The sequence below is a fragment of the Cryptococcus neoformans genome, chromosome 6 (assembly GCF_000149385.1).
Source record: "Cryptococcus neoformans var. neoformans B-3501A chromosome 6, whole genome shotgun sequence".
NCBI lineage: Eukaryota > Fungi > Basidiomycota > Tremellomycetes > Tremellales > Cryptococcaceae > Cryptococcus > Cryptococcus deneoformans.
This window is the reverse complement of record NC_009182.1, coordinates 890,556-915,555: the sequence shown is the minus strand read 5'-3', so window position 1 is coordinate 915,555 and position 25,000 is coordinate 890,556. Positions and strand designations below refer to the sequence as shown.

The 25,000-nt window shown below is 49.1% G+C and overlaps 12 protein-coding genes across 12 annotated transcripts in view; 7 read left to right on the top strand and 5 right to left on the bottom strand.

Annotated features, from left to right (window-relative positions):
- CNBF3050 (hypothetical protein) overlaps window positions 1-532 on the top strand; it is a gene marked incomplete at both ends in the record, with an annotated part of 1,789 nt that extends 1,257 nt beyond the window's left edge. Inside the window, one exon of the mRNA XM_769532.1 lies at window positions 1-532. This exon is cut by the window's left edge and continues 555 nt beyond it. Coding sequence (XP_774625.1) covers window positions 1-532 — 532 coding nt within the window.
- Window positions 533-970: 438 nt separating this feature from the next.
- On the top strand, window positions 971-4,125 carry CNBF3040 (hypothetical protein; the record flags this gene model as incomplete). The annotated part of the gene is made up of 7 exons (XM_769531.1): window positions 971-1,045; window positions 1,109-1,156; window positions 1,207-1,230; window positions 1,277-2,018; window positions 2,067-2,185; window positions 2,235-2,422; window positions 2,466-4,125. The coding sequence occupies 7 exons, from the start codon at window positions 971-973 to the stop codon at window positions 4,123-4,125; spliced, it is 2,856 nt and encodes a 951-aa protein (XP_774624.1).
- A 118-nt stretch (window positions 4,126-4,243) lies between these two features.
- Window positions 4,244-5,345, bottom strand: CNBF3030 (hypothetical protein; the record flags this gene model as incomplete). Its single annotated transcript, XM_769530.1, has 3 exons — window positions 4,244-4,495; window positions 4,546-5,014; window positions 5,068-5,345. The coding sequence occupies 3 exons, from the start codon at window positions 5,343-5,345 to the stop codon at window positions 4,244-4,246; spliced, it is 999 nt and encodes a 332-aa protein (XP_774623.1).
- Window positions 5,346-5,517: 172 nt separating this feature from the next.
- Window positions 5,518-6,997, top strand: CNBF3020 (hypothetical protein; the record flags this gene model as incomplete). Its single annotated transcript, XM_769529.1, has 6 exons — window positions 5,518-5,612; window positions 5,661-5,739; window positions 5,787-6,000; window positions 6,050-6,362; window positions 6,411-6,615; window positions 6,668-6,997. 6 exons carry the CDS (start codon window positions 5,518-5,520, stop codon window positions 6,995-6,997), a joined length of 1,236 nt encoding a protein of 411 aa, XP_774622.1.
- Window positions 6,998-7,172: 175 nt separating this feature from the next.
- On the bottom strand, window positions 7,173-8,738 carry CNBF3010 (hypothetical protein; the record flags this gene model as incomplete). The annotated part of the gene is made up of 7 exons (XM_769528.1): window positions 7,173-7,391; window positions 7,446-7,707; window positions 7,757-7,863; window positions 7,913-8,380; window positions 8,443-8,477; window positions 8,525-8,532; window positions 8,596-8,738. The coding sequence occupies 7 exons, from the start codon at window positions 8,736-8,738 to the stop codon at window positions 7,173-7,175; spliced, it is 1,242 nt and encodes a 413-aa protein (XP_774621.1).
- Window positions 8,739-9,097: 359 nt separating this feature from the next.
- On the top strand, window positions 9,098-10,376 carry CNBF3000 (hypothetical protein; the record flags this gene model as incomplete). The annotated part of the gene is made up of 3 exons (XM_769527.1): window positions 9,098-9,262; window positions 9,314-9,578; window positions 9,628-10,376. The coding sequence occupies 3 exons, from the start codon at window positions 9,098-9,100 to the stop codon at window positions 10,374-10,376; spliced, it is 1,179 nt and encodes a 392-aa protein (XP_774620.1).
- A 40-nt stretch (window positions 10,377-10,416) lies between these two features.
- Window positions 10,417-11,709, bottom strand: CNBF2990 (hypothetical protein; the record flags this gene model as incomplete). The annotated part of the gene is made up of 6 exons (XM_769526.1): window positions 10,417-10,840; window positions 10,892-11,073; window positions 11,123-11,262; window positions 11,315-11,457; window positions 11,506-11,516; window positions 11,572-11,709. 6 exons carry the CDS (start codon window positions 11,707-11,709, stop codon window positions 10,417-10,419), a joined length of 1,038 nt encoding a protein of 345 aa, XP_774619.1.
- Window positions 11,710-11,964: 255 nt separating this feature from the next.
- CNBF2980 (hypothetical protein) lies at window positions 11,965-12,771 on the top strand (the record flags this gene model as incomplete). The annotated part of the gene is made up of 3 exons (XM_769525.1): window positions 11,965-12,340; window positions 12,394-12,594; window positions 12,644-12,771. The coding sequence occupies 3 exons, from the start codon at window positions 11,965-11,967 to the stop codon at window positions 12,769-12,771; spliced, it is 705 nt and encodes a 234-aa protein (XP_774618.1).
- Window positions 12,772-12,883: 112 nt separating this feature from the next.
- CNBF2970 (hypothetical protein) lies at window positions 12,884-14,046 on the bottom strand (the record flags this gene model as incomplete). Its single annotated transcript, XM_769524.1, has 4 exons — window positions 12,884-13,437; window positions 13,489-13,646; window positions 13,694-13,846; window positions 13,904-14,046. The coding sequence occupies 4 exons, from the start codon at window positions 14,044-14,046 to the stop codon at window positions 12,884-12,886; spliced, it is 1,008 nt and encodes a 335-aa protein (XP_774617.1).
- A 303-nt stretch (window positions 14,047-14,349) lies between these two features.
- Window positions 14,350-20,335, top strand: CNBF2960 (hypothetical protein; the record flags this gene model as incomplete). The annotated part of the gene is made up of 7 exons (XM_769523.1): window positions 14,350-14,393; window positions 14,433-14,993; window positions 15,053-15,702; window positions 15,748-15,839; window positions 15,893-18,158; window positions 18,211-20,155; window positions 20,311-20,335. 7 exons carry the CDS (start codon window positions 14,350-14,352, stop codon window positions 20,333-20,335), a joined length of 5,583 nt encoding a protein of 1,860 aa, XP_774616.1.
- A 554-nt stretch (window positions 20,336-20,889) lies between these two features.
- CNBF2950 (hypothetical protein) lies at window positions 20,890-23,723 on the top strand (the record flags this gene model as incomplete). Its single annotated transcript, XM_769522.1, has 13 exons — window positions 20,890-21,423; window positions 21,473-21,546; window positions 21,608-21,639; window positions 21,687-21,765; window positions 21,815-21,866; window positions 21,930-21,979; window positions 22,038-22,106; window positions 22,161-22,234; window positions 22,288-22,501; window positions 22,560-22,691; window positions 22,744-23,221; window positions 23,278-23,573; window positions 23,630-23,723. 13 exons carry the CDS (start codon window positions 20,890-20,892, stop codon window positions 23,721-23,723), a joined length of 2,178 nt encoding a protein of 725 aa, XP_774615.1.
- A 194-nt stretch (window positions 23,724-23,917) lies between these two features.
- The window catches only part of CNBF2940 (hypothetical protein), a gene marked incomplete at both ends in the record, with an annotated part of 1,339 nt that continues 256 nt past the window's right edge, over window positions 23,918-25,000 (bottom strand). Inside the window, 2 exons of the mRNA XM_769521.1 lie at window positions 23,918-24,730; window positions 24,789-25,000. The exon at window positions 24,789-25,000 is cut by the window's right edge and continues 256 nt beyond it. Of these exons, the coding sequence (XP_774614.1) occupies window positions 23,918-24,730; window positions 24,789-25,000 (1,025 nt within the window). The remainder of the gene's footprint in view (window positions 24,731-24,788) is intronic.

Sequence of the window (25,000 nt, the reverse complement as noted above, 5' to 3'; positions counted from 1 at the left end):
AGATAAGGTGCAGTTAGGGCCCCAGGGAAAAGAAACGTTGAGTATCAAAACGGCCGACTCGGACTTCTTCAACGACTTGTTGATAACACCATCGCCCCAGCATTTCCTGATTCTTGCTCACGAGCGCTATACAGCCATCTCCAATCCATCACTATTCGAAGAATTTTTCTCAGCGCCCATTGCCTCACAAGCCGACTGGGTTTCGAGCTGCACCAACGCCATCCGCCGTCGATACTTTGTCCACCTTTACTCGTATTCCCACCTCCCTCCTCCTCCATCTATCCCTCCTATAACAGGCGAATTTTCCCACTTTAGCGACAGCACTTTCCTTTCTTTCCGGGACAGACTCAAGGTGCTGCGGGTGGTGTTCTGGACATGGTATGGACATAATGAGCTAGAATGGATATTTGGGTTCCTGAGAGGGGCGTTTGTACCGGGCCAGGAGGGCTGGACGGTATGGGACCGGGCGATGAGACGCTCGTGGGGAGAGGACGTGGATGCAGGAGAGGTGCTGGGAACTGTGCGGCTATAGCTCTTATAACATTTTAAATGATGGAATGTGACAGTAACGAAGAGACTACGTATAATGGGAAATGAGGGCGGAGCTTAAATAAACGCGATGCCAAGGCGCGAAGATGTCCTGTGGCGAGATCTGCATTCTCGATATTTGACTGTGCGCTGCGTCGTTGCGGGTTTCCCTCTTCCTTTGTCCCGTGTTCTATATACATTGTCCCGATCACCAACAGTGGCAGCGCACAGACCCCTCCCTTTTTCCTCCTACAGGCCGGCTATACGCTGTGCTGAATAACCGCCGTTGCCACAGCGCCGTGAGTGCCCCTTCCCTGCCGCATCTCCGTCCCATCTCATCTCGAGGAACCCTGCCCGATCCCACGCTTACGTACGCTCGCCTCTCCAGCAAGCAGTACATATACATCCTCCCCAAGCCACCGCCGCATCCACACTCGCCGCCATGGCCGCGTTCCTCACCACCATATCAGGCGCACCCACGCACTTCGCAAGCCTCCTCTCCACCCGCGCAGTATCAGTCAGTTACTCCTCTTGTCTTGGCGCTCGCCATGGCCCACCTAGTGCTCATCCTCTCACGTAGTCCAATGTCATATCAGGCGCAGATCCCACCGAGGTCGACCCTTCCAACGTGAGCTGATCGACGTGCGAGATCGTGACTAGAACTGACACGCGCACTAGCCCATCACCCTGTTCATCATCCAGGTGAGCTCTCTCGACGTCACACGTAGTCCCAGTCTAATCTTTCTAGCTTGTGATCATCATTGTCTTCACCCAAAGTCTAGGATGGGCGTTTAGCTATATGAAACAACCCAAGGTCATCGCCGAAATCATCGGTGGCGTTATCCTTGGTCCCACCGTCTTCGGCCGTGTCCCACACTTTACCGAACACATTTTTCCTGCTGCTTCATTGAGTTATCTCAACTTGATATCCACAATTGGTCTGGTTCTGTTTCTTTTCCTCGTCGGCGTTGAAGTCGATGTCGGAGTCATGAAGAAGCATGGAAAAGCAAGCGGTATCATCTCTGCGGCGGGCATGATCTTGCCCTTTGGTTTGGGAGCAGCCATTGCGGTGCCCGTGTACCACAATTTTGTTGACACGGAGAATGTCTCCTTTGGTCACTTTTTACTGTTCGTTGGCGTCGCCATGGCGATCACAGCTTTCCCCGTCTTATGTCGAATCTTGACGTCCACCAAACTCATTGACACCCGTGTGGGAGTGATGGTCCTGGCAGCGGGTGTGGGTAATGATGTGGTTGGCTGGGTCCTTCTTGCTCTTACCCTTGCCCTCGTTAACTCTCAATCGGGTGCGACTGCGGTATACGTCTTGCTCTGCGCTGTCGGATGGGCGGTCATCCTGCTTTGGCCCACCAGGAAACTCTTTGTCTACCTTGTAAAGCGGACGGGAAGCTTGGAGCATGGACCAACTCCAGGAATGATGGTACTGACCCTGTTGATTGTTTTTGTTTCAGCTTTTGTCACTGATATCATCGGTCAGTTCTGGCTTTACTCATTAAAACATTTTGCTGACTTGCGTATAGGAGTGCATCCTATCTTTGGAGGGTTCATCGCAGGATTAATCATTCCTCACGAAGGTGGTTTCGCCATCGCCGTTGTTGAGAAGATTGATGATTTGGTGTCCATGCTTTTCTTGCCCATTGTACGCGCAACATTTCTGCATCCGAATATAAGCTTACCATTAATTACAGTATTTCGTCCTTTCTGGGCTCCAAACCAACCTCGGGCTCCTTGATACTGGCCGTATCTGGGGATACGTGATACTTCTTTGTGTTGTTGCTTTCTGCGGAAAATTCTTTGGATGTGCAGGTGCTGCCTTGGCAATGAAATATCCCATGAGGGAGAGCATAGCCATTGGCTTGTTGATGAGTTGCAAAGGGTAAGTATTTTCTTGCACCGGCACTTGAACTGACAGTCTGCAGTCTTGTCGAACTCATTGTCCTCAACGTCGGCCTTTCTGCCGGTATTATCGACCAGCAACTTTTTTCAATGTTTGTTGTCGAAGCGGTCGTCCTCACTTTCTTGACCACACCTTGCACACTCGCCGTTTACCCTGAACGTGTCCGTGTACGCATCAGTGACCTTCGTAAAGGCGATCAGGGTGTCGATTCTGAGAAGCAAGTTGGCGGTTCGAATATTGCCGGTGCATCGGGTGGGCGTGAGCACACCAGCAGGTTCTTGGTCATCTTGCAAAAGCTCGAACACCTTTCGGCTGTCATGCTCCTCACACAGATGCTCGAGCCTCCTGTGCCTGAAGCAAGGGAGCCATGGGATGCGGCAGAACATTCCGCAAAAGAGGCCAGGAAGGGTAAAAAATCAATCAGTGATGACGAGTCTATCAACTCCCATTCCAATACCGTCACCACTCTTCACCACTCTCATCACCATAGCGATAGCAAGCACAATATCCTGCACCGAGTCGGACATGTTACTCACCCCTCAGGAGACCTTCCTCGTCTCGACGCTCTCAAGCTCGTTGAGCTCACTGGTCGTACATTCTCCGTCATGCAATCTGCCGAGAAGGATCAGCTGCTTCACTCGGATAATGCCTTGCAACTCTATCGCCAATTCGGTCGATTACGAGGTTTGGAAATCTCACCACACATCTCTATCGTGGGACAAGATTCTTTCTCCCAAGCGGTGGCAGACTACGCGACGGATCTAGGTAGCGAGCTAGTCATTCTTCCTTGGACCGTCCCTACTCAAGGGGGTAACCCTGAGCTTATCGATCCCTCTGTTGGAAGCAGCAGCAGCACTACGGTCTCCCAGTTTGATACCATCTTTGGCTCTGAATCCGCTGGTTCCCCCATGTACTCTCACTTTGTCCGTCGCGTATTTTCCGAATGTCCGAGCGATGTCGCCCTATTTGTCGATAGGGGCTTTGGAGGCGCCTCTAGCTTCAAACCTGGCTCTGGGCAACACATTTTCATGCCATTTTTTGGCGGGCCTGATGACAGACTTGCGTTGAGGTTTGTGGTACAACTGTGCGGTCACGCGGGTGTAACTGCTACTGTTGTCAGAGTTCAGAAGGAAGAAGGGGATGGAGAAGATGAAGAGGTTAGCCGCGGTTTGGATGGTGACAAGTCGAATGTCGCATTACATCAAGCTGCTTTGCAGTCTAATCAGCTCACTGTCGGCGGCGCAACTCAATACCCCGAGACTCAAGCTCGTCTTCAATCAGATACTGCCGACTCTCTCGCTTGGTCGTGCTTTTCATCACCTTCCGTCTCCCCTTCTCGTCCTCTTCACCTCGAAACGGCTCTTTCCCGCATTTCATTCCACTCCACCACCTCTCACCAGCCTCTTACATATGCTTTTACCTGTGCCGAGAGCGCCATGCGAGCCACATCCGCGCACGCCAAGACTTGGAGACCCATGTTGATTGTTGCTGGACGTGGACGACGCGGAGCCGCTATCAGCCACGAAACAGAACTGAACAGGGTGCTGGCTGCAAAATCGCTCAACCCCAGTATTGGTGCGGAACTGAGGAAGACGGTCGGTGACGTTGCTGCCGGGATGATTCTTGGTGGAAGTGCGCCTGGTACGGCGAGTTACTTGATCATGGGAGCTGGAAAACGATGATCAACTGATATTTTGGGTGATTTGTATCTTCTATATCCAAGTTTTTTAGACAAATATACCAGTTGTTACATTTATCCTGTATTGTGTATAGTACATGTCCATGCCATCTATGGAAAACTTAAATGTCTAGACTTGGTATAGTTCTGTTGACTTCTTTGATCAACTCGCTCGCGACACTCGCGCCCTGCTCTAACAACCCTCTGACACGACCAGCATCCAGACCGTCAGGACCTTCTAATCGCAGACCACAAAGTTTGGGCTTTGAAATGTCGTGGGCACTCGAGGGCTTGAAGAAAAGGTGGATACGGGTAGGACAGGCAGACTCTTCTTGAGGTGTAGCATCCAAGAAAATGTTGGGAGAACTGGGCACCTGTCACGGGATATGTCAATGAACTACAGATAGACATTGGACAAACGTACCATGTTCAATGTCACAAGCACAGGTAACGCTTCTCTTCCCTCCAAAAACTCAACACCTTCTCCATCTTCCATGTCCAGATCCCAGTCTTCAGATCCTCTCGCAATCATCTTCCCTTTTCCTTTTCCTTTGGTAGTGGCAATAGCTGCCTTGATGCCGCTCATGTCTCCCCTTCCAACATCAACTCCATCAATGGCATCCTCTCCAGATTCACCTGCCCAAGAGATGACCTTGGTTTTGGGAACTTTGAGGTCAGCGAAAGCTGCACGAGCAGCGAGGATGAGGGCGGAGGGGATGTTACCAGAGGAGGAGAGGACGGTAAGGTGGAGATGGGGTTGAAAATATTTCTTGTTGGGAAGAATGGGAAGGGCTGGGATGGAGGGGATGAAATGGGAAGTGACAATGGAAGTTAAATGGGTAGAAAGAGCAGAAAGCGATGGGGCAGAGATACTGGGAAACGCTTGAGGGGTTCTACGAGCTATACTTAGTTTCAAGAGGCAATATGCTGTCGCAGAAGAACCTACACATCAACTTCGACTTTTGTTCTCCACTTTTCCTGATCCTTGATTTGCTGTCCAGTAATGTCGATAACCTCCAGCTTTATACCACAGACCACCTCTGTTTCCCCTAGCTTGACCTGAGAGCTACCATTTGCTTGCGGAAATACGCCGTAGGAAATTTGAATGGGCCTAGAAGCGAAGAGAGGGCGGGCATCGTTTCTTGTGGGGTATGAGGGATGTGCCAGAGAGGTGACGATGTAAGATGTTTCGGCCGGAGAGAGCGCTGGGAGTGGAATAGACATTGCCTTTTTTTCCTGAGTGGAAAAGAAATATAGAGTAAAATATAGAGATTTGTTGGAGGCTGCCAAAATGATAGAGAACAGTGGACCCGATCCAAAATACCGTGGGAAAGTTGCGTTTCTGAGATTTCTACATGAGCTGAAATCGCATCGCGAAACGTAAACAATTATCACAATGACTATAAAACAGCCAAAACCACTTCAAATACGCCTCCCATTCCGAGTGCCTAGGCCAAATAAGACCACTACTGATGTAAGGGTCTGTGGAATGTGAGTGTTTCTGTCACACGGCTGGGTTGATACTGACATCCAGTGTAGATGTCGAAAGAATGATAGCAAATACACCTGTCCCAGGTGCAACGTCGCATATTGTTCATTAGATTGCTTCAAAAATGAGGTAACTAGGCCATCTATTCCGCGGTATCCCGTCCTAATGCTTTACAGTCTCACGCACAATGCTCAGAGCCATTCTACAAAACCACCGTCTTAGACTCAATATCTGCCGACCCTAAAGCGGGGCTCGAAGAGAAGCGGGCGATGATGGAAATGCTGAGAAGGTTCGAAGAAACTGAAGCTGAGGGAGGGAATGGTTTGGAAGAGCTGGAGAGCGAATATGAGGAGGATGAATTGATAACCAGACTGCAAGGAATTGATATAGGTGGGTCATGAAGCTCATGATCGCCACCTGGTGCTAATAAAGGCTGTAGATTCCTTGGACAGTAATGAGCTGTTCAAACTTCTCCCACCAAAACATCGTGATGCTTTTATACAAGCGCTTCAAAATCCGGATTCTGAAGAAGCCAAAGTTCTCCTCGAATCGGCTTCAAATGAATTGATACCCCAGGGGCCGGATTTGTTACCATGGTGGGAGAGTGAAGAAGCTTTGGACGATGGGGAAAATGAGAGTGGGGAAGACAAGGTTGAGCCAGAGCCAGGTCTTATACCTCAAGAACTTCTTCTTGGGATAAAGCCTCCAGAGGGAGTAGGACGAAAACTGGTGTACAATGCCATTTCCATAGGGTAAGTGAGCTTGTCTACTCGTATGATCTTGAATTCACACTTTTGCAGTATTGCCTATATCCATACACTCTTATCATTCCGCCTCCCTTCTCTGTCTCCCACTCACCTCGCCTCGCAAGATCTCGAAACTCTGGACATTAAAACTTGTCTTGGTGAACTTGTCCCCTTTCTGTTTGATCCAAAATCGACCGTGCGATACGAAAGCATTGGTTCTGCATGGGGCGCTGTATGGGAATTTATTGGATCCGAAATGGTGAGCTGTGTGATTCTACTTTCAGACGGGTTTGATCTGATTTTGGACAAAGTCCTCGCCACCTAGCACGCAGATACTACAACAACTCCTCTCTATCATATGTTCTCTTGTTCATCCGCCAATCACCACTCCATCATATCCTAAATTACTTCTAATCCTCTCAGACATATATCACCTCTACACGATACCACCTGGTAAGCTAGGTGCTGCTGTTCCAAGGAAACTGGCGTTCTATGTGAAAGCTCTTGAGCAATTAGAAAGGAGTGAATGGTTGGAGCTGGAAAATGGAATTAGAAAAGAGTTGGATAAGCTTGAGCAGGAAGAGAATCGAGAGAATCAAGTAGACGTAAAGAAGGACAATGAGCAGTTGAAAATTGTCTAGGCGATGATATTGTATCAGGTAACAAATAGTTAATTGGGATGATGAGATGGGGTATACATCTTTTTAGATCGTACATCTTACAAACAGTGCCGAAACAGCATGACATGTACTCTAAATGCAAACAGTCAAATGTTGTTGTTTTTCAGTCACATTATATCACCTTTTTTTCCACTGCCTAAGCGGCCATATTCGTACCTCCACTAGCTAACCAGCGCCTAGTCTCTTGCGACCTAGGGCTCACATGTCGAGGATCAGCGGACAAGAGTTGCTTGCTCGCGGGACCTATCAAACCGGCATCATAGTCTTTGAGGTGGTTGGAGACAATGTCGGCAAGGGCGCGGATGAATATGGGAGAGTCGTTGAGAGAAGAGGCTCGTGTCAAGTGAACACCGAGCTATTGACGGTCAGTCAGTATAACTTCGCTCATCGATCATATTGAACGGTTCACCTTTTCAGCCTCTTCTTTGACCTCAATATCAAGCTCATAGAGGGTTTCGATGTGATCACTGGTGAAGGCGACGGGAACGAGACAAATGTCCTTGGTGCCCGCCTTGGCGTAACCCTCAATGGCCGCGGCGGTCTGAGGTCCTTGCCAGGCTTTGGGACCGACCTTGGATTGCCATGTAAGACGCCAAGGGTTGGAGAAGTTGAGCTTGGACATGACGGCCCATACTGTAGCGGCAACTTCGGCAGTGTATGGGTCACCGCGGCTATGACAAATGTAAGCGCTACTCTTGGTCATGACTGGGTTTAACATACTTGACAATGTCAAGAGGGAGAGAGTGAGCAGAGAAGAGAATGGTGACATCACCTCGTCGGTCTTCCGGGTAAGTCTGTAGGGCAGCTTTGATGTTGTGTGCAAAAGCCTGTCTGGATGTAAGCCTTTTCCCATGTCAAAGCAATTCACAGACTCACCTCTACCAGTCCAGGGTGAGTGGGCCATCGGTCAATAACGCTCCACTTGACTTCGCCGTTTCCGCCCCAGCCTAGCTGTTTCACCTGTTTGTAAAGTTCATTCAAACTACTGCCAGTAGTAGAGCTACTGTATTGAGGATATTGGCTGAAAGCAACGGCCCTCTGTACGCCATCCTGCTTCATCTCTGCCAGGGCATCTTCGGTGAGGGTCTTGGCATATCGGAAAGCAACATAAGGTTTGTGTGGCGCCGATTTGGGGTTAAGCTCATCCAATAGAGAGCACATGGCAGCGCCTTGAACCTGAGTCCATTTGAGGATAGGAGAACCGCCGCCAATGGCGGAATATTGCTCTTCGATGGAAGGGGTTCGACGCTTGGCGATGAGGGGGGCAAGGAGGGGCTGGAAGGGCAGAGGAATAAGGTCGTTATCATGGAATAAACGCGAAAGAAAGTCGTGAACTTCGGGAACCTGCCGCAATGGAGTTAGTCTCTGCCCTGTATTCACTCGGGACTAAGGGCTTCAACGCTTACAGTTGAAGGTCCACCCATGTTCATCATAAGAACAGCTATAGTATGTTAGATTTGGCCAAAAGTCGACACCATTAGTACTGACCTGTTGGTCTATATAAACAGTCAGTACATATATACACACATTTATGTTTTAGTTGGACATTTAGGACTCACGGTTTTGAGCCAACTGCAGGTCCATCTCTCACGGTGGCCAGGAATCTTTGGCGAGCGATGGCAGGGGGGGCGAGACGGAGCCTGGAAGAAGAAGGGAGCAATGGGCGAGCAAAGACAGAGATGGGACGTTGGATTGCAGTCATGGCTGTAGCGTTGGGATGAGTAGAGATGAAAAAGACGAAAGACAAGAAGTATAAATAAACAAATGTCTGAAAAGTGCGACGATGGTGGTGGCCGTCATCGAGCAGGCCCCGATATATCCCGTGCCTTGTCCATTACAACTTTTCCAATCAGATAACCAAGCGGTTTAAATCATTTCTGTCATTTTTGTAATCAGTCCTTAGCTAGAAAAGTGATGACGTCACATTGTCACCTCGTAAGTCGCAGCCGTCATCTCCCTTCGTTTGTGAGTACTTCGTTCTCGAGTTATCGATATTCAATCGATATTAATTATTATTTTCCTCGTGCAAACTCCCGTTCATCAGCTAGTTAACAGCTAAACATGCCGGCAGCGGACCATACAACTCTATTTAGATCCATATTAACCACCCAACAATCATCTCGCCCAGAATCGGCCCGTTCAAAGTCTCCGGCACCAATCTCCCGAAAGGGCAAAGCGAAGGAAGGGGAAGATGAAGCGGAGTTTTTAAAGGAAGCTTACCGGATAGTGAGCCACCTTGATGTAAAATAAACGAGTTAATGATTGACATGTTCTTAGCATACGCATCTCAGATCACTACAGCAGCTCTTGACTTCGGTTCGCAAGGCGTATCTCTCTACAGTTGAGCCTCCTCCCCTTTCTCGACGTCCGAAAGAGCCTCGAATAGATGTCAATGGGACCACAAAAGAAGAGGAGCAGTGGGCTAGATGGGAAAAAGTCAAATATTTGACTGACAAGGAGAGAGATGAGATTGATCTAAGAGCGAGAATGATTCTGAGAAGGTGCCAGGAGCGAGTTGGAATTCTAGAAATGACAGAGCAGAGTGAGTCTACATTTACAAATCTTTTAAGCGTACATCTGACATGGATCAGAGCGTAAATCAAAGGCCGTTTCCTCAACGAAGCCAGCTTCAACGCTTTTATCACTACTTCCCTCCCTCGCACCCGCATCTATATCAGCCATTGAGCCTATCTTATCCGCTCATCACGCTTCCATTCTTTGGACTCTGAACGATTTCCTTGCTAGGCTCACCGGCTCAGTCAGCGACCTTCAGAATGAACGAGTCAAACGTCGTGAAGAACGTAGCAGGACCCTTGGTGCGGGTGCTACACTTGAAGCTCAGCGACTAGGTCTGGCATCTCAAGCTGCGAAACGAAGTATCCCCGAAGGGGTAGTCACCGACGTTCACGACCCGGCGTTTAGCCATACATTTGCCAGTGATCCTGAAGACCCACATCTAAACCAGGGTTTGGGTATTATCGATCCGTCAGCTCCCCCTATTGAGCAGGTCTTATCGCAAGAGCAGATACGAGCGTTCGAATCGGAGAATGACGCGCTGTTAGAACACATGTCTTCCACCCTCTCGTCTGTTCTTTCAGCTGAAGCATCACTGCTCGAGATCTCCCAACTCCAGTCGGAGCTGGTCAGACATCTCGCTCAGCAGACCGAAATGGTTGAGCAATTGTATGAAGACGCAGTGGGTAGTGTGGCAGAAGTCAAGAGGGCAAATGAGCAATTAACAAAGGCCAGGGAAAGAGGTAAAGACGGAAGGCTGTTCTTGTTGATATTCATTCTTGGCGCCAGTTTCAGTCTACTGTTCTTAGATTGGTATGCTGCGTAGGTATACAGATGTCTATAGCACATTATATGTTACAGATTTGTTACACAAGGTCTGCGTCGCCAGTCGTATCCTGACTACTGTTTCGTCGAATGATTCCAGCTCCCCCCCCTACTTTTAATCCTTTGCCATTTCCTTCCCTATCTCTGTGATTGGATGATGTCAAAAATTCAGCCTCATCCTCTCCGCTTCCGCTGTCATAGTCTCCCAACAAAGCATTTTCTTCCAATGCTTCCGCGGCCAGTTCCCCATCTCCAAGACCTGCACCAGTCTGGTCGAGCTTACGCATCTGTTGCAGCGTAAGTCGATAGATTATCACACCTGTTGCGATAGAAATGCAAGCCGAGACAATGATAGAAATGAGATTGAGCCAAAACCGCAGGGGATCGTGGGCGGCAGAGTCGGAGGCGAGAGAAGTAAGTCGGGAGCCGATGAAAACGACGAGAAGAAGTTTGGGCTGGATCATACTTAATTCAATGGTGAGCTCTATTTCGGGATAGTAGAGCTTTACGGCTTACAGGTTAGCGACCATAAAGTGCCAGAACTTGACACTTTCGATCGAAGCGAAAAGACCGTTGCTAACACCCCATGGAACGGGGCAAAAACGGATCATGATGACAAGCGGCAGTCCCTTGGCGCGCATAACATGTCCAAATGCTTCCCACTTGTCATTCTTCTTGAACAAACCCAGAAAAAATGACTAGAGTAGCATTAGCAGGTGGCCGCTGCTGAGGGGAGAACCAACGTACGCGAACGGACAAGAATGCGATACCTGCTCCCAGCATTGAGGCGATACCGGCAATAAGGAATCCAGGCCATATGCCGTAGATGAATCCAATAAGAGTAAGGGTGGGCACGAAGCCAAAGAGCGGTGGATGCGAGCTCAATACTGAGGCATGTCAACTTCTCGCTTTGACATTCGGAACACGATTGGGACTCACTAGCAAAGATGTTACACAGCACGACACCCTTCCATCCCATACCCTTGATACTAAGCGCAAGAGAGTTGAACCACTGCCCAATCCGTGTGGGCGTTATAATGAGGACAACCGCGACGATGAGTAGGTTGATCACTGTCAAAATCCTAAGCAATATCAGATGATTTTAGCATTTACAACAATGAGTGTCGTACCATATTGACGCCTAGAAACACTAGGTTGTTAGCTCTATGCGTATCCGATCGAAGAACATATCGGACCTTTCCCTTCCTTCCCAGCCTGTGATACCTATGTAAAGCGTCATAGGGGAGATCCTTGACGCGGAGCCATATACTGCGGAACTTGCGCTGGAGAGGAGGGTCGCTCTGTCTGAGCGGTGAGAGTTCTAGTCTGGGCATGGTGGTTGTTTGAGATGGGGATGGTATATGATCAGACCAAGTAAAGAGGAGAATACAAACAAAGATAGATATAATATACATGTGCATTTCATCGCATTCATCCATCGCAGTAAGCCGAATAATTGGAGCCCGGCGGCGGGACGAATATCAGATAGATTTGATCCCGTCACCATTACTCTCCTCTGACATCTCCCTTATGATTTCGCCGACAAAACTACATCTGCAGCCACAACTGAGTATTTTGTATTCCCAACAATGGCACACACCACACCACGATCACATCCTCCGCCCCACTCACTCCTTCAAAACCTCACAACCCAATCTCTCCTCCTCTCACACCTCTTTACCCTCATCGCTTCTCCACCGAATCCCAACACCTCCACCCAAACACAGCTGAATCAGGTATACTCGGCTCTCCAGCTGTCCACTCTAGACTTGTCAGGTCTCGTGAAAGAGGTTGGCCATCATCAAGAAGCGTATAGGAGACTGGTGGAGAAGAAGAATGAAGTGGCTGGTTTGGAGATGAGAGTGCGAGGGCTTGTGAAACGACTGGAAGAAGGAAGGAAGGAGTTGGAAGGAATGATCGATCAAGGAGAAAGATCACTAGAGGATATTCAGAAATCTGAGAGAGGTGCTTCGTTTTCAACAACATTTTGGCGAGATCCCGGAGCTAACCCCACACAGAACCGGTGCCGGCAAAGACTCTCATGGCACACGCACAATCATTATCAAAGCATTCTTCAGCACCTGTATCAAGCTTATTAGCGCCTGTGGATAAGGCTCAGTATGCACCATGGCCCACGGAGATGAGTATGCGCATGGGACTGCTGTTCCAGCTCGAGGGAAGCATGAGCGGAATGGGCGAGAGAGGCGTTGTGGGCGAAGGCAAGTCTGTTACCTGACCTTCACGGAGGGCGCTAACTTTATTATGTAGAACAAAAAGCGCCCCAGAAAGTGGAAGAACGGAGAGAACATGTCGAGCATGAAGAATCTGGCAGAAGATATGACCCCAATGCTGTTTTCCAATTGGATCTCAACTCTGATGAATCGGACGAGGATTGATAGACTCGATAGACTCATGTACCAAGTTGTATCCATTATAATGTAACAGAGTAGCGGGAAATAAAATACATACACCAAGAATAATGTAATGCAAAAGATGAATAAAAACAAACTAGTCACCCCTGGCCCTCCTACCTCGCCCTTGGTTCCCCTGCATCCGAGCCCAGTCTCCGTCAACTTCGAGTTGTGCTGCTTGCGTCATCTTAGCCAACTCGGCAAGGCTCCTACCCAACGTCAACGTCTGGTCCCTGGTACCGCCCACTCCACGACTCCTGTTATTTGACTGCGCAGCCGCGATGCCCAACGCTGCTGACGTTCCAGGAGCAGCGAGCTCCTTTCCTTCGCCAGTAATCTCTGCAGCCTTGCCCCTGGGCCCACCACGCTTGCCCGCCTGAGTTGGCACATATGTCGTCGACCCAGCGGGAGCTGGGCGTACATGCAAGGACGAATCGTTGGAGAGGATGTCGTCGGTGGAAATAAGGGCGAGTGTAGGGGTAAGTTGGGAATGGTGCATAAGATCAGCAGGATTGACCCGTGCAGTTGAGGGGGACTTGTCACGGGATGAGGCATTGGTACCGGAGGGAGAAGTTGAGCGAGGAGTGGAGGTGGATGTGGTGAAGAATGAGCGGCGTTTCGGTTTACGAACATCCGCTTCAAGTAGAGATTCTGCAGATGAATTGAGCCGAGAGCCATACCATGTGAAGGAGACAAACTCACCTGTGATGATTTCTCCGCCTTCTTTTTCCTCGCGTAATCTCTTTCTCCTGTCCTCAATGGCACCTAATAATCTCTGGCGAATTTGGTCCCTCGCCTCCCAATACTGCGCCTCAATACTCTCCCGCTCTTGCTCGTACATCTTTCGCGCTTGGCTCACTCTGTAATCCTAGTCAGATCTGATTCCTGACATACGCTCTACACTCACTTGTACTGATACTCTTCTTCAGCGGCTTCTAGTCTGGCGTCACGCTCGACGCTTACAGGATACGCATGGAGCAAGTATTTGGCGGAAGTAGGCGGTTGGCTGTTGACCAACTTGTTTTCGGCATGGTACTCCTTGTACATGGCTCCAAATTTCCTGTTTTATGTATGAGCCGTGCCGTCCGTCGGATGATACGCAAACAACGGTACTCACTCATCCCGTGTCCTCCAGCTCTCATCGTGTAGCATTTCTATCTTGTTGACGGTTTCCCTGCGCTTCCTGTCGCGCTTGGACTCTGCATGCTGTGGTGGGATGATTGTGGGTATGGTACCCTGCTGTGGGAGGTACCTGGACATGGCTGTTACGACTGGGTTTGCAGGAGGATGTCGAGTTGCAAGAGAATAACTTCCGAGGACAGAATACAGAGCTATTCCGTCCGATCAGCCGGCGCTCGCTGAGATAAGTGATGAGTCGTCACGTGACTGTTGCTTTTTGCTTTTAGATTGTTGTGCTCTGTAACCAGGCTTTCCTATTTTGTAATGGGATTACTGTTTGAATTTGATTCCGCTAATGCTCTCTCTCTCTATTTGTTGCTTTTGGACAAACTGGGCCTATAACCTCTTTCCACAACCATCCAACTGTACCCATACCCCGCAACAATGGTAAACGAGGCGGTTCCTCTTACCAACGAGGACTTCCTATGGTGAGCCATGCCCCATAGTGAATTAGGCTGACACTGTAGCCCACTCACAACCATCCGAGATACATTCCTCAGACCACACTCTGAAACAGTCTCCATCCCAAAACTACGCGCTCTCCTCGCGTGGCACAAGAAGCGTATATCAACCCCATGGGAACCATTCCAGCGTGCTTCCTCTACCTTTAGAGACACCATCAATAAATCCTCATTCATTCTTCCTCGCACAAATGTCACTTTCGAAGTCGACGATACCACACGCAAGCTAGCGCTCAGACTTTCCGATACACTGGATCTGAATGAAATTGGGGCATTCTTAGCAACCAAATCATACCTCACATACAGCTTAGATGAGGATATGGATGAAGATAAAGTGGTAGAGAGGCTGTTGATGTGGGTTGCCGAAGAAGCGTTGGCTGCCCCGCAGATTGCGTTGGCAGTTCTGAGGATTTCAGATGATGAAACACCGCTAGGACAGTTGGCATATGATGTGCGAATAGAGGCCATTGGGGATCCTGAAAAGTACATTGAGGGATTGTTTAGGGCGTTCAGTGGACTGGCGCAAAGAGAAGTGGACCAGAAGAAGGAAATTGACCCACTCTTCTGGTATGTCCCTGTCATTTTGCCCTGTTCATGTCATTTTGCCCTGTTCAATGTCCTAACAGTCAGCTCAGGGCCACACACCAGTTACGTCTCCAAGAAACAATTCTCAATCTACTATTTGTGGTGCTCTATCAAACTCCTAAACGTCCAGCTGCCATCTCTGAAGGCCTCCTTCGAGGGTGTATCATGTCCTCTTTCGGCACTTCACAGGCAAACCGTAAAATTTGGGAAGAAGATGCCGTCTCTCAGCGTATCGCTGTCCGAATACGAGATCTTCTCCTTTTGATTGCGATTGAGAGTCTGTGTCTTGGACAAATCATCTCTCCTCTTAATCCTCTCGAACATGACAACCTCAGCACTCTAATTCAGTCAAAAGAGACTATCGCATCCATCCATGACTTCCTCGCCGACCACTCCAAAGACCTTTCTCCGCATTATCCAGGAGTAGAACCTGGAACGGTACCTTTACCACTCTGGCCAATGCCAATCATCTGTCTGGTTTGGTCGATGATTCTTCGATCATTACCACTGGCTCTTGTCCCTCCAGCCGGAGAAGATGGCGTCACGTGGCAGGATATGGCTATCAGAGCACTAAGACTGCCTTCAGGGCTATTCCCTTGGATGGAGGCCATCTTGGACGGACCTTTAATGCAGAATGATGATGATGCCTTTATCGGGAATGAGGAACTCTACTACCGAAAAGTATTCAAAGGTATGTAAAGCACAACTACGGCTGATCATAGCTAATACCTTATAGACGTTTTGATCGGATTGACGGAATTGGTCCAACTTGAAAGTATTGCGGATAAGCCAGGGCTTTATCGAAGTTGGGAACTTTTATTTGGGGGTGTATGTATGAACATAAATCACAGGAAATGACCTCACTAATAATGGCGTTACAGGGATCGCTATCATCATCCTCCCTCAGCGCGGCCGATTTTTGGATCGCCGATTTCCCCTACGATGAACGGCGTGCAGTCTTGGACAGAAGCCAATTCCCTTACCAGCCCGTAAACCTCCTTCGAGTCCTCGCTGCTTTGACTGGAAATGGTGAGACTGAAGCATTTGGTACCGATCCCGCCTCTCAAGTTTATCACTACTTTACCAACCTGCCTACCATCACTCATGCCTTTGAACCAGCATGGTGTCAAAGTCTAGGTAAGGAGGAAGGTATCGAAGTGGTCGAAACTACCCAGACATTGGTGTTGCCTGGCGGTGAAAGCATCCCTCGAGGATCCAAGGGTGTGGTTCTTTCAAACAACGATACTCAGCAGGTTATGTGGACCAATCAGATCATCTCGGGATGGGCTCTCATGTTTGAAATTCTCCAAGCCGCAGCTGGTCTTCGTCCCGTCGATGAAAAGGCTCGTCCAAATGCCGACCACCCAGCCGACAGCATCTACCTCTCCGTGCGCGACCTCGACATCCAGCTTCCCTCCACACAAATCCTTGCTGGGGGCCTCAAGTTCCTTCGCAACATCTTACAATCTACTGCATACATCAAAGCCACTGTCCTCAGTCTGTTGAACCCCGAAGACCAGTTTTCTTCAGGTCAATTAGTCCTTCAGCTCGCCCTTACAGTTTTACATCATTCGAGGATTTCTGACCTTGCGATGGACGTTGGGGTAGTGACAGATGCGGTCGATACCATTGAGGCACTTATCACCGCGCCATCTAGTAATGTCTGGCCAGCATTAAGGGCATCTGGATTTTTTGACGCTAGCGGGAAGAGGCGAGGGAGTGTTGCTGGATTGATCCAATCTGAAAGCATTAAGGGACAACATACTCTGACTGTCTCTGTCCTTAGACTTGTCCTTACCCTAGTACAGAACAGGGAACATGTGCCAGAAAACGATACAATCATCCTCACGTCGGCGCTGAACTTGGTCTTCTTGGACATATGGAACAACTTCTCCTCTTGGAGATATCAAGATGTAGCCAAAAAATACGAATTGTCAACCTTGGTAACTACCATCTTTGACACCGTTCTTTCCCATCCTATGATCCCTGATTCCAACACTCCCACTCCCGCTGCCAAAGTTCTCATTGACTTATTCATCACTTCGGCCTCACCTCTTACCTACCGGCCTTTGATTGACGCCGTCACTCAATCAAACAACCTCGTTTCCAGATTGATTGTGCACCGCCGTCAAGCCGATGCCCAGATGGTGAGCAAATGTCTCGATGAGGCCATGTCCTTTCTCAGTACTCTCCTTCGCACCGCTGCGCTCATTGGTACACCTGCCAACGCTTTGCCAAAATCCTTATTTGGTCTCCCTGTCTCTATTCCGTCAGGCAGCAAAATCCAACTTGTTGATTCCTTGTTCGACCTCGCCTCAATTCCTATCGCTATGGAATCTAACATTTTAAATGTTCTCAAGACATTGAGGACTTACCTCGAAGTAACTGGAGGCGAGCCTCATCGTCCATCTTTGGCGAGTATGCTCAGGAGTCCTACAAAGACTTGTAATGATCTCATGGAAGTGGTGAAGCGAACAACAGATTTGGACGTGCAGACGGCAGTCTGGAATCTCTTGGCTAGCGTCATCATCACTCAACCTGGTTGCGTTCAGTCTGCTGTAGGGTCTGCTAAGGACCACGAACTTGAAGGAGCTCTAAAGGTTGCAGTACTTGAGGTCGAAGGGTGGGAAGATAAGTTTAGGAATGCCCCGCACATGCTTGCGGCCGTGTTGAGCTTTGTCCAGTCTGCGATGCGCTCCGCTGGGGCGGACGATGCGATCGCCATCCTCCGAAAAGACAAGCAATTCTGGCAAAGTGTGTTTGAACTTTCAACGCGTATCGTGCCTGCTCCTCCTTCCTTCTCTCTTTCCCTTCATTCCGAAGATTTCACCGATCGCATCAGGCAGTACGCATATTGTGTTCAAGCAAAGGCCAACGCCACTTCGCTTCTTGCGGCGGAACTAGCGTATGCGGTAAATAATGATGGTGATGAAGAACCGGAGACCAAGGCGCGGGAACTGGCTCTGAGTTTGTTCAGGAATGAATTGGCGTTGCAAGAAGCGGGCTTGATGGCCTGTCACTCTAGTTGTGTGCCCGAGCTCCATGACGAGCAGGAGAGAAAGGTGAGGGAGAGCGGTATTGATTTGAAATATTTGAGGACATCAAAATTGGCATGTGAAAGAGAGTATGGGAACGGATATCTTTATGGTACGCGTAGTTTACTACTTTTGAACATTTGAACGATACTAATTCGAAACAGACGGCAATGTAGTAATCCCTGATTCATCCGCCAAGCAGGCTACCGCGACGTTAGCCGTTGACCTTTTGAATCTCAATTGGTCTATGCTCGATGCCGACGTTGCGCTCACACGTTCCTTCAAACTTTTAGCTGATAGTATTGCGGCATGGACGGAAGGCGACGTATTGGCCATGAGGGCGGCGCTTCGTGGGGCTATTGCCGTGGGTGAGATTATTGCTGAAGAGTACCGGGAAGGAGACGTGATGCTTGCCATTCAAGTCGAGCGCCTATCCATCCTTGCTGTTTTACTTGAAACTGCCTTGGACCCACATGAAGGAGACCACAGACCCGACTCAAGCCTCGTTCAACAACTTTCAGCATTTGTCTACAACATTGTCAGCAGCCAGGTTTTCCCTCCTATTATCTCTCTTCGCCACCCTGATCTTCCTCCCATCCACCAGCCTGTGCTCAGAATACTTTACCTTGTCCTCAACAACATGTCCAACAATCAATCTACCTCTGCGACTGTGGCCGCTAGGGAGGCGGTTGTGGATGCAGGTACAGTATTCGCCCTCGAATCTGCGGACATTGTCCTCGACTCTATTGTGCGTGGCGTGCAGCCAGCCTTCACGGCCGTTATTAGCATGATTGTTGCCGTTCTCTGTGAGATCAGTAAACTATCTACGATGACAACTGCTTGGTTGGATAGAGTGCAGGATGTCAATTTGGTCGGAAGGAGCCTTGATGTCCTTATGAGGGCAGTTATTGTTGATGGTCAAGTCCCTTTGCATCTCTCTAGCATTCTTCTCCTTCATCTCGCCCTCGCGAGCAACCCAACATCGGTCGAGAAGCTTGCCGTCTCCGGTATTCTTCCAGCCTACTCTGATAACGCCATTGTTGCCGAGGCAGAGCTGGGACGTATCGAAGCCCCGCCGAGTGCGTACAACTCTGCGCACAGCTCGTGGTGCGGTATGCTCCTAGTTGTCAAAGCGCTCCTGACTACCCTTCCCGACACGGCCACCTTTACCCGTACCGATGTGGTTCCATTCCTTCGCGTAACATCAGCACAGATGATTCGAGCAATGAGCTGGGATGGTGAAACGCCACTGACCGAACCTGCTCTAGAGGAAATGGAGTTGGTGGCAGATATCTTCTTTGGCGTGGCCTGCGCTTTAGGACCAAAATCTTTGGATGATTTTGCTCTTCCTGCGCTGAATCTGTTAAAAGGAATCAGGTTCGCCTTTTCCCATCCTCGGTTACTGTCTACGCTCCTGGTCCCCTCATCAGAAGAAGAAAAAGGAAAGTTGGAGGAAGAGCTGGCGTTAATCGATGATGAGAAGGATGCTGATTTGTTTGACGTCAAGAGGACACCGATCATTGCCGGGAGGACAACGACACTGATGAGGATAGCGAGAACGGTCTTGCTCACGCTGGTTGTCATCACTCGTGCATGGGAGGCTTTGAGGGAAGCGATTGAACCCGAGCAGGTGGAGGATAACGTCCTCTTGACTGATGATGAAACATCAGGAGGTACATCCTCCGATCCGGTCGGTATTGTCAATGATATCTACGTCCTCACCCAGAATATCCTCGAAAGATTACCTTCGTTGACACCTACTCTGGGCGGTCAATACAAGTTGACCCCGAGCGCCGATGCTACGCAAGCCATCAGAGATATTGCCACACAACTTCTCGAGTCCTCGGCGCTCGTCTCATTCACGCAGCTATTACTTCGACACACGCTCCTGGCGCCAGAGGAGCAAGACATTGAGCAAGATACTTCTATGGACTTGGATGGAGATAGTGTCAGTGTAAAGAGAAGGTTATCGCTATCGCAAGGAGGAAGTAAGGAGGGAATGGTGTTGCGAGAGTTAGCAGGGGACCTGAGGGGTATGTTGATTGGTGAGGGGGGAATGATGGGGGTGCTGAGGAATATGACGGACCGAGTGTTCGGTGTGGAAGACGCGTAACGGTGTAAAAGGATGGGAACAAGCAGTGTACATCAGCATATTTTATCAACTGAGGAACATAGAAAGTAATGCATAGTACGATAGGATGACTGCGGATATGATGTGCGAGAGTATAAGGTTATCATCGGGGTTAACTGATATTTTGGTTCAGGCACAACTCGGCTGTTGGCCTTTAATTACGACGCGCTGTTTATAGTTTACAAGTTTTAGTAGGACATGAGATGAAAAAGAGTCGTCGTACTACGCGGTGCCCAATCTCCCTTATAGACTCCGGCCTCTGTCCCATATACATCCCTTCCATCACTATACCACCAGCGGGGAGACTCCGCCATAGAGACAGATGCCTCGAGACACTTTCTCCAGCAACCCCTTCATATCCTCTCCGGTCTACCACGACAGGTCTGCCGACATCTCCTCTTTCTCCTACGATGCAAGGCGGTACGCGCCCTCGCCTTCATCCGAGGCGCTGCCCCAGGAGCTACCTGCAGGAGCGATGCCTGCTGTTGCCGACACTTTTTCTGTGCGGAACTTGTCTTCGGTGGGTCACTATGTCTAACATTGGTTTTTGGCTGCAAGATTCGCGATGTGCCTGAAAGGAAAATGCGATGTTACGGATCACAAACAACCGCGCGCTTTTTCATCGTAGTTCTGCGTTTTCCCACTTTCTTTGGCGTCCATCCTTCTCCCCGCTCATTTGCTGACTAGATCCTAGTATTCCCAGCGGCCCAGTATGTCGACCACCCCTAGGATGAACTCTTCATTCAGCGGTAGGGATAACCAACTGGAAAAAGACAACCTGTTTGGCAGTAGTCCAACGCACTTCAACTCTAGCTCGCGTCTGGCCTACGAAGCAGGGCCACATAGTAATTATATGGCCCCCGAGCCTTTAGGCTATGGTCGAACCCGGACCAAGAAGCCGACACGCACTTGCATACCCACGAACCCAACCAAACGTCGACTTTTGTTTTTCGGCGTTCCTATTCTCTTGGTCGTTGCGGCAGCTGCTATCATTGGAGGTGTGGTAGGATCTCAGAAGCGCCATAGTGCGAGCAATGACAGCAGTAATGGGGATTCTTCTTCCGGTACTTCTGGTGGCGGCGGGTCAAATTCTACCAGTGATACAGATGCGAACACTTGGAATTCGTTTATTCAACCTGGCTCGGGCGGTGATGGGTCTATTGTCACCACAGATCTCGGTGTAAACTTTACCTACTCGAATGCTTTTGGTGGAACCTGGGCTCAAGATCCTTATGACCCATATTCTGTGGGTTTGCTTCACCATATCGGGCCCGTTGAAGCTGATAACAATTTAGGTATCTGGTCAAGCTCAGAGCTGGAGCCCGAGCTTGTTGGAAGATTGGGTATGGGGAGAACATATCGTTCGAGGGTAAGTGATCATCTAGTCTTCGCTCTTGTCATGTCAGCACTGACGACCATTCCTTCCATAGCGTCAATATTGGTGGATGGCTGGTGACTGAACGTAAGTTTCTTCCCTCCATAACCATGTTAGAGTCTAACCAGACATAGCTTTTATCGTCCCTAGTCTGTATGAGAAATATCAAACTTCCACACCAAAAGCCATCGATGAGTATACGTTGTCGCAAGCGTATGTCTTTTATTTTCTGGTTTTCTGTGCTGTCTAATCCCAGTATTAGAATGGGAGACAACCTCGCTACTGAGATGGAAGAGCATTACAAAACATTCATCGTAAACCATTTTATGTTACTGATCGTACAAGAAGAATGAGCTAATTTTTTTTCTTCCTTCTAGACTGAAGAAGACTTTGCTTTGATCGCTGGGGCGGGTCTCAACTATGTTCGGTACATTCGTTTTGAGTATCAAATTATCAAACAATGCTGAACCTTGAACTTGTCTTAGTATTGCATTAGGCTATTGGGCTGTTGAGACAATCGACGGCGAACCATACCTCGCAAAGGTTTCTTGGAAGTCAGTCATTCCTGGAATTTTTGAAAGACAGTCGTCGCTTACCACTAAGATCAGCTACTTCCTCAAGGCCATTGATTGGGCTCGAAAGTATGGTCTCCGTGTTTTAGTCGACTTCCATTCGTTACCAGGCAAGTCAGATTCATCTCTTGAACCCTCTACTTAACTAACTCCTGTATGATAGGATCCCAAAACGGCTGGAATCACTCTGGCAAATCCGGGTCTGTCAATTGGATGTACGGTGTCATGGGTATCGCCAATGCGCAACGCTCTCTTGAGACGCTCCGATCGATCGTCGAGTACATTTCCCAAGATGGTGTCAAACAAGTCGTGCCTATGATTGGGCTTGTTAATGAAGTTCAAGCAGAGACCGTCGGCGGAGATGTGTTGGCTGCCTTGTAAGTGTCAATCTCTTGATTGAAGGTTTTATATTTGTTAACTTTATTATGTTTTTAGCTATTACCAAGCCTACGAGATGATCCGAAAAATAACCGGCTATGGTGCAGGCAATGGTCCCGTCATCTTACTGCACGAAGGTTTCTACGGGATCGCTGCTTGGAATGGATTTTTGGCAGGTGCTGACAGAATGTAAGGGTGTACATATCTATCATTGTACTCTGGCTAATCTTCTGCCATCCAGTGGCCTCGATCAACACCCGTACTTGGCGTTTCCCACCACCCAGATCGCTGACAACCACACTGTCCAAGCCCATACTGCCTGTGGCTGGGGTGGCGGTACCAACGACACTTCCACTGGCTACGGCATCGTCATCGGTGGTGAATGGTCCAATGCAATCAACGATTGTGGCTACTGGCTCGACGGTGTTGACTCAACTCCTCAATTCGAGGTCACGGGAACCGGAAGCTGTGCCGCGCTCGATGAATGGTTCAACTATTCCGATGAAACCAAGCAAGGCATCATGGGCTATACTTTGGCCAACATGGATGCTCTCCAAAATTACTTTTTCTGGACTTGGAAAATTGGGAACAGTACGGTGAAGGGATATCCGACCAGTCCGATGTGGCATTACAAATTGGGATTGGAACAAGGATGGATGCCAAAGGACCCTAGAGTTGCAGGTGGTTACTGCCAAAGCATCGGTGTAGGAGGGAACCAAGTAAGCTCTCTTCACATTCCTGCATTAGAAACCCGAGTGCTAACGCTCTCTTCAAGTTTGCCGGAACATACCCTGCTTCAGCTATCGGTTCCTTCCCCACCGAAGTTGCTACACCAACTATCGATCCGACGCAAGTTGCTTCTCATTCCGTTTGGCCTCCCACCGCCCTTGGGCCGTCTCCATCCTACTCTGCCGCGCAAATAACTCTCTTCCCCACACTTACCCAGACCGGCACTAGAAATGTTCTTGCAACGCCTACACACCCCAGTAATGTGACACTGGAAGGTGGTTGGGCAAATGCCGCCGATACCACGGGAGCTTGGGTGAGAGTGGCTGGATGTGATTACCCAGAGTAAGCACTTAGTTGGTTCCCTTCAAGGTGGCCATGCTGACGATTACGGCCTGTAGTGAATATGATGCGAATACGGTGGCTGTTCCTACCGCCCAGTGTACCGGCTCTGGCTCTACAGACAGTATGCGGAAAAGGAGTTTGCGAAGATGATAAAGAGTGGCGGAGCGGCCTTTATAACAACTTTGGTTTGAATCAACGGACTTCTTGTGGCATATTAGATGAGCTTTAAATCGTTTCGCATTATCTTTACATGATTTTTATATTGAATACATCTTTATAACCTATACGTAACATCGGGTATTACTGAATGAGAATCATTTGAGTTTGATCTTGCCTCCATTCCCTCAGTTCCCAGTCGTCTTGCAGAGCAGAGCCACGGCTTCTTCGGCTGTTCCCCAAGAACTCTGCCAACCTGCTCCTCCGTGTCCATAATTATATATGACTGCTGTATTCTCATCCAGGTCAGGTCCCCTTTCCAATCTGATACCCCCCTTCCTCGAGGGACGAAACCCGACCAGACTGTCGATAACGAGTGAATCAAGAGGCTTTTCATAGGAGGGTGATTGTTCGTCGGAGGCTAAGATTGATGGACGGCGATCGGTACCTGACAAAGGCTGGGCCACAAGATTAGCGGGGCAAAGATTGGGACATATTTCTATTGCCCGTCTGAGGATGTCTCTCGTAGTCGCCTCCCTTGGGTATGGATACCAGTCTCCCTCCTCTCTTGTACCTCCAAGAATAATTTCCCCGTTAGCCCGAGGGATGACATACGTCCTTTCCCCACCTTCTCCGCCATTGAGACTCCCGATTTGTCTCGTGTAACCAGAACGGACCCAGGGGGCGCGTACTTTGACTACTTGGCCCCTGGTAGGATACATTGATGAATCATTTACGTCGCCTAATACAAGTGCGCCTAATCCTACACAGACCATGACGGCCGCAGGCCGTTCCTGTCCTATTAAAGCTCTGATAGAGGGATGGGATAGGAAGCTGAGGGAAGGAAGGTGAAAGCGATGGATTTTCGCCTGGCCGTTGGAGAGCACGGAGATCTGCTTCAAAAGACGGTTGAGATACACAGACGGTGTAATTGTGAGAGAAGTAAACGAGACGGCGTGATCAACAGCGGGTGGAAGCTCAGAGGCCGGAAGAATCATAAACTGCGATAGTCAGCTCCTGAGTACTCTTTTTCCCAGACAAGCTGAGCAGCTTATTCACATTAGGATGTTCTTCGTATATCTTTAAGTGATCATTCTGTCCCACAAACAGTTCGGTTTGTTTTAAAGCCATCAGCCCCGAATCTTCTCCAGATTGCCTCCATTGTTCATACATGACTTGGAAAGCTGTCTTCACGTCAGCAGGTACGAGCCAGAATGACTCACTTCTCATATCCCACTTCCTTTGCCGTCCATCTCCATCACCTGCGAAGC